The 10,484-nt window shown below is 48.8% G+C and overlaps 1 protein-coding gene across 1 annotated transcript in view; it reads right to left on the bottom strand.

Annotated features, from left to right (window-relative positions):
- AHCYL2 (adenosylhomocysteinase like 2) overlaps positions 1–8,868 on the bottom strand; it is a 72,620-nt gene extending 63,752 nt beyond the window's left edge. The window contains exon 1 of the mRNA XM_056482332.1: positions 8,423–8,868. Coding sequence (XP_056338307.1) covers positions 8,423–8,821 — 399 coding nt within the window. The 5' untranslated portion in view covers positions 8,822–8,868. The remainder of the gene's footprint in view (positions 1–8,422) is intronic.
- Positions 8,869–10,484: the final 1,616 nt, after the last annotated feature.

Below are 10,484 nucleotides of genomic sequence, written 5' to 3' on the forward strand. Positions count from 1 at the left end.
ATCTCTGACCCCAAAGCTCCCTGTTTTCCTCAGGCCTCTCTGCTCATTTCTGGCTTTTTCCAGAGCTGGGATTAATTCCAGAATTTAATTTTAATTGAATTGAAATAATGAAAGCCATGAACTCTGAATTTTGGGTCCCAGAGCTGCACAAAAAGAGCAAAAACCTGCCTGAGCCCTGCCCTGAAACTTCCCCAAAACTTCCCATGAAACTTCCCCAAAACTTCCCCAAAACTTCCCCAAAACTTCCCCAAAACTTCCCCAAAACTTCCCCAAAACTTCCCCAAAACTTCCCATGAAACTTCCCATGAAACTTCCCATGAAACTTCCCATGAAACTTCCCATGAAACTTCCCCAAAACTTCCCCAAAACTTTCCCCCAAAACTTCCCCCTAAAACTTCCCCCAAAACTTCCACCAAAACTTCCACCAAAACTTCCCCCGAAACTTCCCCCGAAACTTCCCCCGAAACTTCCCCCGAAACTTCCCCCGAAACTTCCCCCGAAACTTCCCCAAAACTTCCCATAAAACTTCCCCAAAACTTCCCCAAAACTTCCCCTAAAACTTCCCCAAAACTTACTTCCCCAAAACTTACTTCCCCAAAACTTCCCCAAAACTTCCCCAAAACTTCCCCAAAACTTCCCCAAAACTTCCCCAAAACTTCCCCAAAACTTCCCCAAAACTTCCCCAAAACTTCCCCAAAACTTCCCCAAAACTTCCCCAAAACTTCCCCTAAAACTTCCCCAAAACTTCCCCTAAAACTTCCCCAAAACTTCCCCAAAACTTCCCCAAAACTTCCCCAAAACTTCCCCAAAACTTCCCCAAAACTTCCCATGAAACTTCCCCAAAACTTCCCATGAAACTTCCCCAAAACTTCCCATGAAACTTCCCATGAAACTTCCCATGAAACTTCCCCAAAACTTCCCATGAAACTTCCCATGAAACTTCCCCAAAACTTCCCATGAAACTTCCCATGAAACTTCCCTTTATTTTATTTTATTTTATTTTATTTTATTTTATTTTATTTTATTTTATTTTTATTTATGTCTCTCCTCCAGCTCCCGTTTCCACACAAGGATTTACCAGGAACATCCAACCCTTAGGAGGAGGTTTCCCTCCCATGACTCAGGTTTTACCCTTGGTCTTTGAATTTGAATCAGCAAAATTGAAATAAAAAACAAATCATTCAGTGGAAAATAAATCCTTGAATCACAGAATGGTTTGGGCTGGGAGAGACCTTTAAGATCATCTCCAGGTTTGCTCTAAATGTCTATTTATTCTAATAAATATCTATCCTAAAATTTATTCTAATAAATATTTATTTATTCTGAAAATTATTCTAATAAATATCCATTTATTCTAAAATTTATTTTAATAAATATCTATTTATTCTAAATATTGGAGAAAAAAACATATTGGTTTTGTAGCCTAGAACAGTGGCAGCTCAACATTTTGGGAATTCCATCCCAAATCCAAGGTTCCCTCCTCATCCCATTTTTACAGTTGTTATTTCCCTCTCTCCTTTTTTTCTTTTATTTTTTTTAATCTCCCCAAAGGTTGATGGAAAGTTTTCCTAAAGAGCAATTCCAGCCTCTCATTCTCTGCATTTCCTGGGAATTCAGCCCGGGGGAAGGAACATTCATCACCTGCCTGGGGGTTAGAAGGGAAAAAGAGAGAAAATAAATCCTCAAAGGAGCTAAAACCCCTTAAAAAAATGGGAATTTCCACGGGAAAAATCAGATTTATCCGCAGGGAATGAAGGTCAGGGGCAGCTTTTCGAGGAGCACATGAGAGTCACTCCTCAAAAGCTCCACTCAGGTGATGTGGCAGCCCAGTGAGCAGCAGGAATTTATTTCTGCTGGGGAATTCCCTGCGATTCCAGGGGCAGAGCCCAGCAGGGACCAGCAGCTCGTCAGAGGTGACAGGGTGACAAAAGCCACCGGTGGAGAAGGGAAAAATAAATGAAATAACCCAACAGCCCCAGGTAATGAATCCTTCCCAGCACCAAACCTTGCTGGAATTATGGAAAAAAGCACAAGAGCACAGCTGGGAACAGCAGCAGGCTGAGTGGCTGGCACATGGAAAAAAAAAATTAAAAATAAATCCCATTTTGCTTTGTAGGGTGGTGTTTGTTTAATGGAAAACTCGCCAGGTGCTGAGGTTGGACCTGCCCAGCGTGGGCTGCAGGAACTGCCAGAGCCCTGAGCACTTCTCAGCCATTAAATCCAGACCTGAGTCTGATTAAATTGCAATTTTTCTTGTGGCTGAAGGTCAGAACTGGGTGGGTTTTAAGGTCCCAACTCAACCCATCCAGTGATTCTTCTCTGAGCTAAGAAAGGGGCACAGAGTTGTCACATCACAACCATTAAATCAAGAACTGAATCTGATTAAATTTAAGTTTTTCTTGTGGTTGAAGATCAGAACTGGGTGGGCTTTAAGGTCCCTTCCAACTCACCCTGTGATTCTTCTCTCAGCTGAAGAAAGGGGAACAATTCCTAAATCAAGACCTGAATCACTTCACAACCAATAAATCCAGACCTGAATCTGATTAAACTGCAGTTTTTCTTGTGGTGGAAGGTAGAACTGGGTGGGTTTTAAGATCCCCTCCAAGCCAATTCATGATTCTTCTCTCAGCTAAGAAAGGGGCACAGAGGTGTCACTTCACAATCATTAAATTAAGAACTGAACCTGTTAAAATCCAAGTTTTTCTTGTGGTTGAAGATCAGAACTGGATGGGCTTTAAGGTCCCTTCCAACCCAACCCAAGCCACCCCATTATTCTTCTCTCAGCTAAGGAAGGGGCACAGAGCTGTCACTTCACAACCATTAAATCAAGAACTGAATCTGATGAAATTTCAGATTTTCTATTGGCAGGGGATTCAGAACTGGATGAGCTTTAAGGTCCCTTCCACCCTAATCCACGATTCTTCTCTCAGCTGAAAAAAGGGGCACAACCTTTAAATCAAGACCTGAATCACTTCAAAACCATTAAATTAAGAACTGAATCTGTAAAAATCCAACTTTTTCTTGTGGTTGAAGGTCAGAACTGGGTGGGTTTTAAGGTCCCTTCCAACCCAACCCAAGCCACCCCATTATTCTTCTCTCAGCTGAAGAAAGGGGCACAGAGCTGCCACATCACAACCATTAAATCCAGACCTGAATCTGATAAAATTTCAGTTTTTTCTTGTGGCAGAGGTCAGAACTGGGTGGGCTTTAAGGTCCCTTCCAACCAAACTCGTGATTCTGCTCTCAGCTGAAGAAAGAACCACAGAGCTGTCACTTCATAATCATTAAATCAAGAACTTAATCTGATTAAATCCAAGTTTTTCTTGTAGTTGAGGACTGGAATTGGATGGGCTTTAAAGTCCCTTCCAACCCACCCTGTGATTCCACAATTCTTCTCCCAGCTGAAGAAAGTGGAACTGAGCTGTCCTGACAAGGCCAAGATTACCCAGTTAATCAGTTTGGGATTCTTAATTAAGGCTCCCCCTCATTAATAACAGGATTTCCAGAGGTTCTGTGACTCTCAGCTGCTTGGATCTGGAAATGCTCTAAAAATTAACAAAAAACCAGCACACACCACCCCCTAAAGCTGCTGAGTGATCAATCCATGATCAAAAATTCATTTAAACCCCAAAACCAGCACACACCATCCCCTAAGGCTGATGAGTGACCAAAACACCATTGAAACCCCAAAACCAGCACCACCAACCCCTAAAGCTGCTGAGTGATCAATCCATGATGAAAAATCCATTTAATCCCCAAAAACAGCACCCACCATCCCCTAAAGCCGCTGAGTGACCAAAAACACATTTAAACCCTAAAACCAATATCCACCACCCCCTAAAGCTGCTGAGTGATCAATCCATGATGAAAAATCCATTTAAACCCCAAAACCAGCATCCACCATCCCCTAAAGCTGATGAGTGACCAAAAATCCATTTAAACCCTAAAACCAGAACCCACCACCCCCTAAGGCTGATGAGTGACCAAAAATCCATTTAAACCCCAAAATCAGTGTCCACCAACCCCTAAAGCTGCTGAGTGATCAATCCATGATGAAAAATCCATTTAATCCCCAAAACCAGCACCCACCATCCCCTAAGGCTGATGAGTGATCATCCCACTGACAAAACACCATTGAAACCCCAAAAACAGCATCCACCATCCCCTTAAGCTCCTGAGTGACCAAAAATCCATTTAAACCCCAAAACCAGCATCCACCACCCCTAAAGCTGATGAGTGACCATCCCATCACCAAAAACCCATTTAAACCCTAAAACCAGCATCCACCATCCCCTAAGGCTGATGAGTGACCAAAACACCATTGAAACCCCAAAACCAGCAGCCACCACCCTCTAAAGCTGCTGAATGATCAATCCATGATGAAAAATCCATTTAAACTCCAAAACCAGAATCCACCATCCCTTAAAGCTGCTGAGTGATCACCCCATGACAAAACACCACTAAAACCCCCAAACCAGCACCACCACCCCCTAAAGTTGATGAGTGACCAAAAATCCATTTAAACCCCAAAACCAGCATCCACCACCCCCTAAAGTTGATGAGTGATCAATCCATGATGAAAAATCCATTTAAACCCCCAAATCAGCATCCAGCACCCCTTAAGTTGCTGAGTGATCATCCCATGATCAAAAACCCATTTAAACCCCAAAACCAGCATCCACCACCCCCTAAAGCTGCTGAGTGACCAAAAATCCATTTAAACCCCAAAATCAGTGTCCACCATCCCCTAAAGCTGCTGAGTGACCAAAAACACATTTAAACCCTAAAACCAATATCCACCACACCCTAAAGCTGCTGAGTGATCAATCCATGATCAAAAATCCATTTAAACCCCAAAACCAGCACCCACCATCCCCTAAAGCTGCTGAGTGACCAAAAACCCATTTAAACCCTAAAACCAGCATCCACCATCCCCTAAAGCTGCTGAGTGATCACCCCAAACACCATCAAACCCCAAAAATGGAGCCAACCCAGGTGATTCAGGGCCTGACTCACAGGTCAGAGAAAAGCCCAGCATCATCTCTAACATGTGCATATAAAAATATATAAAAATATATAAAAATATATAAAAATATATAAAAATATATAAAAATATCATCTGCTCCATCTATTACTTCCTGTTTCACAGCCTATCAAGGTAAAATACAAATCAGAATATCTAAATGCAGACAAATAAAATGAGAAAAGAAGATTTAAAATGAGAGTCAGAGGAAAAGAGTGGCTGCAATTTTCTGGGAACTCTTTTTGTCTCAGGACTGCAAAATCACAATTTAGTGGTGTCAGATCTCAAGGATGGGTGTTAAGATTCCAAAGAAAGGGGAAAAAAACCCAAGAAAAATATATTTATATAAACCAGAAAAAGATATTGAGATTTTGTTCTTCCAAACACTCCTAAGAATCACAGTTCCACTACAACTTTCATTTATTTTAATTCAACTTTTACCTCTATTTCAGCAAAGTTCTGTTGGATCTGAGTAAAAAAAACTCTTATTTTTGCTTTTTTCACCAGAAGCTTCAGCTCCACATGCCAAATTTTCCAACCCCAGGCCTGAGGACAATTTGACTGCTCCCAAATCAGGTTTTATTTCAGTAACACCAGGATATTGAATATTATTTATTTTGAGGATGTGCTGAATGAAAAGCCTGGTTTGAGCTGAGGCCTTGGGAAAAGCTTCCAAATTGGAGAAATGGAGTTAAAATCACAGGTGTGCAGTTAAAATAAAAAGTGTGTGGTGTCACAGGGTGACGGGTTTGGAATTTGGGTTTTTTAGAATGGAATAAAAAGTATGGGACAAGATGGAAGTTCTTGGGTGTTCCTTCTTCTTCATAATTTTCAAGCAGTAATTTTTAGTTCAATAGTTCTGCACTGTGAGTCAGAGCTGTTTGGTTATTGGGTCAAAAATATCAATAATAAAGGTGTTAGTGCTTTATTAAATTATTTAACTTTAAAAGACCATTTTGCTCATTTTTAGCTGGTGGCTAAAACTGTTGCAGAACTCTCTGTACTTTAAATAAGGTTTAATAAACAACCAAGTCCAAACTAGAATTTCATTTCCTTCATGCTTTAATCCTGATTCTAAGCAAAGGCAAAAAAATAAAAATAAAAACAAGCCACTAAATAGTGCAGCTAAGCCCTTAGAAAGTAGTCACAGGGAGAAATCCCATTTTTGGGGTTTAACCCAGCAAAGAACGGAGAGGGGTGGGATGAAGAGTTTAAGGAGATTTGAGGAGAAATAGGGTCCCTAAAAATAGAGATGGGATCAGGATATCAAATGGAAAAGGCTCCAAACAGTGGGGATGGCAGTCAGGATCTCAGAGGGGAAATGTCCTTTATTGAGGAGCTGAACCCCCACAAAAAGGGTTCAAAATCCCTAAAAAGGATTTTAGGGGATGAAGGAACTTTGATCCAGACTCTGCATCCTGCAGGGATGTGCTGCCTCCAAGGAAAAACTGGAATTTCAGGGAAGTCATGGAGGCAAAACCCCCTCAGCCCAGGCTTTCCAAAGGGAGAGGAAATTTTACAGCAACCCCAAAAGAGCAAATTCCCCAAAAAATAAAAGGTAAATTCCCAAAAGAAGATGGAAGCCCATCAGTGGGACCCCAAAATTTCCTGAGGTGGGACAGGGACAATTCTTTCCTCATATCCCCCCAAAAGTTTATTGAGGGGCAATTCCTTCTGAGATTTCTAATGGGAAGGACTCCAGGCACTAAAAAATTTGGGAAATGTGCATTTCCCTCCATCCACAGCACAGCACTCAGCCAGGATGGGGCACCCCAAAACCCACACACAGGTAAGGGCACACCTGTGCCAACGTCACCAGCAGCTCCCAGCACGTTTTTATCTTATCCAAATTTCTGAGATAACTCTGGGAGTGTGAACCTGATGTGAACTCACACACACCCTGCAGATCAGGCAGCGCCACACCTGGGGGCAGGAATGGGGGGAAAAGGGACACGGGGACACCTGGAATGGGGGGAAAAGGGACACCTGGGGGGGCAGGAATGGGGGGAAAAGGGACACCTGGGGGGGCAGGAATGGGGGGAAAAGGGACACCTGGGGGGGCAGGAATGGGGGGAAAAGGGACACAGGGACACCTGGGGGGGCAGGAATGGGGGGAAAAGGGACACCTGGGGGGGCAGGAATGGGGGGAAAAGGGACACGGGGACACAGGGATGGGGGGAAAAGGGACACGGGGACACCTGAGGGCAGGAATGGGGTAAAAAGGGACACAGGGACACCTGGAATGGGGTGTAAAGGGACACAGGGACACCTGGAATGGGGTGTAAAGGGACACAGGGACACCTGGAATGGGGTGTAAAGGGACACAGGGACACCTGGGGAGGCAGGAATGGGGTGAAAAGGGACACAGGGACACCTGGAATGGGGTGTAAAGGGACACAGGGACACCTGGGGGGGCAGGAATGGGGTAAAAAGGGACACAGGGACACCTGGGGGAGGGGGCAGGAATGGGGTTTAAAGGCACACAGCGTCACCCCACATATAAAACACGGGGTGTAAAGGGACCCAGAGTCACCCCACAGATCAAACACGGGGTTTGAAGGGACCCAGAGTCACCCCACAGATCAAACACGGGGTTTGAAGGGACCCAGAGTCACCCCACATATAAAACACGGGGTGTAAAGGGACCCAGAGTCACCCCACATGCCACACACGGGGTGTAAAGGCGCAGACCGCCCCCCAGGCACGGCACAACGCGTCCCCAAAACGCACCCAGAGCCCTGCAGCACCTCAGGGTCACCGAGACCCCCCGCACACCGCGGAGCCCCAGCCCGGGCGAGCAGCGCCGCGTCCCCGAGCCCCGGGCCGGCTCCGGGGCTGTGCCCGTGCCCGGTGCGATGTCCCGGTGTCGCTCCCGAGCCCGGTGGGATGTCCCGGGGCTGTGCCTGTGCCCGGTGGGATGTCCCGGGGCTGTGCCCGAGCCCGGTGGGATGTCCCGGGGCTGTGCCCGAGCCGGGTGGGATGTCCCGGGGCTGTGCCCGAGCCCGGTGGGATGTCCCGGGGCTGTGCCCGTGCCCGGTGGGATGGCCCGGGGCCGCTCCCGTGCCCGGTGGGATGGCCCGGGGCCGCTCCCGTGCCCGGTGGGATGGCCCGGGGCCGCTCCCGTGCCCGGTGGGATGGCCCGGGGCCGCTCCCGTGCCCGGTGGGATGTCCCGGGGCTGTGCCCGAGCCCGGCGGGATGTCCCGGTGTCGCTCCCGTGCCCGGTGGGATGTCCCGGGGCCGTGCCCGTGCCCGGTGGGATGTCCCGGGGCTGTGCCCGAGCCCGGCGGGATGTCCCGGTGTCGCTCCCGTGCCCGGTGGGATGTCCCGGGGCCGTGCCCGTGCCCGGCGGGATGTCCCGGTGCCCGTCCCGGTGCCCGTCCCGGTGCCGCCCCCGTTACCTTCTTGACGGTGCGCGGCGCCTCCGTGACGGAGCCGTCGGGGCTCACGAGCGCCTCGGCCGCGCTGCTGCTGCTGTCGCTGCCGTCGCGGTGCCGGTGCTGAGGGTGGTGCGGGTCGCTCCTCTTCATGGCCGAAGCCTGCGGCACCTTGGCGGCGGCCGAGGACAGCCCGGCGGCCGAGGCCAGCCCGGGGCAGCCGCTGCCCGGAGGCCGCTCGGCGGAGGGGGCCGGGGCCGCCTCACGCTCGGCGCCCGGCACGGGGCAGGCGGCCGCGGCCACGCCGTGCGCCGCTGCGTGAGCGCCCACAGGCTCGCACGGCGGCCCCGCCGCCTTGTCCATGGGGCCGCCGAGCTCCTTCAGCTCCACGGCGGGCGCGGCCACCGCCACCTGCACCGACATCGTCGCCGACTGCTCCGGCTCCGGCTGCGGCTCCCTCAGGGCCGCCGGCCCCGCCCCGCTCCGCCCCGCCGCCCTCGCTGCCGCACTGCATGCTGGGACATGTAGTTTTCCCGCCCCCGCGCGACTACAGCTCCCGGCGCTCCCTGCGGCGCCACGCCACGCCTCCTAGCGGCGCCGCGCGGGGGTTGGTGGGAGTTGTAGTCCGCGCTGGGCCACCCGCCGCGGGAAGGCGTTTGGGTTTTTTCACGTTTTTGTGAATTTTTAGCGTTTCAGTGCCCGGGCACAGAATCGCACAAGCACTGAGGTTGTAAAAGACCTTCACGAGACCAAGGTGTGCCCGATCCCCACCTTATGTCCCCAGCCCAGAGCACTGAGCGCCACATCCTTTTATTATTGTTATTTATTGAGATCAGCCCCGAGAGAAGAACTGGGAGCTGCTGGTGGGTGAGAGTTAATTAATTCTCAGTTCTCAAGTGTCAATTCCAATCCTCAAGTGTCCAAATCTCAAACCGTGGGTGAGCTCGGTGTTTGTGGGGAGCTGGAGGAGAGAGAAGGAATCCACAGAAACCTCCCCAAAAATCAGGAGGGGGAGGAGAGATGGGAGCAGCAGAACCGGAGAGGCTGAAGGATGATTTCAGGAAATTCCGGAGGGGATCGGAACCAAAGGAGCAGCAGCGCATCCCTGTGCGCCCGGAATTCCATGGGAACAATTCCCGAGCTCACCCAGCTCAAGCTGCAGATCCCAGGGTCTGATTCTCTCCCCGCATCACAAAACTCCGGCCCGGGGCTGATCCCGGGCTCAGGAGCGGCCCCGGAGCTCCTGGGAGGGATTTGGGAGCGATGTTCATCCCATCCCCTTCCAGGGAAAAGTGCAGCTCCTGCAGCGCCGCGGTTCTGCTGAGAGCTGGAAAAATTAGATGGAAAAACCCTCCAGGATTTGTCATTTCCTGGTACCACAGATCCCACAAAAAAACACCACCAGGTTCTTTAGACCGAGGCAAAATCCTCACCCTGAGTTCTCATCTGCTGAGGAGAGGAGCTTGTGCCTGGAAATAGAGACTGGAAATAGAGAAATTCTCCAAAATTTATCATCACAGATCTCATAAAAAACCCACCAGGTTGTTTTGACCAAGGCAAAATCCTCACCCTGATCCTCCTCTGCTGAGGAGAGGAGCTTGTACCTGGAAATAGAGACTGGAAATAGAGAAATATTCCAGAATTTATCATTTCCTGGTGCCACAGATCCCACAAAAAACACCACCAGGTTGTTTTACATAACTTTGACCAAGGCAAAATCCTGACCCTGAATTCTCCTCTGCTGAGAGGAGCTTGTGCCAACCTGGAGATGGAGAAATCCCCCAGAATTCATAATTTATCCACAAAATTTATCATTTCCCAGTTCCACAGATCCCACAAAAACATCTCCAGGTTGTTTTCACCAAGGCAAAATCCTCACTCTGTGTTCTCTCTGCTGAGGAGAGGAGCTTGTGCCTGAAAATAGAGACTGGAAATTGAGAAATTCTCCAAAATTTATCATCACAGATCCCATAAAAAAACCCACCAGGTTGTTTTCACCAAGGCAAAATCCCAACCCTGATCCTCCTCTGCTGAGGAGAGGAGCTTGTGCCTGGAAATAGAGACTGGAAATAGAGAAATATTCCAG

The sequence above is a fragment of the Oenanthe melanoleuca genome, chromosome 1A (genome assembly GCF_029582105.1).
Source record: "Oenanthe melanoleuca isolate GR-GAL-2019-014 chromosome 1A, OMel1.0, whole genome shotgun sequence".
NCBI classification, from domain to species: domain Eukaryota; kingdom Metazoa; phylum Chordata; class Aves; order Passeriformes; family Muscicapidae; genus Oenanthe; species Oenanthe melanoleuca.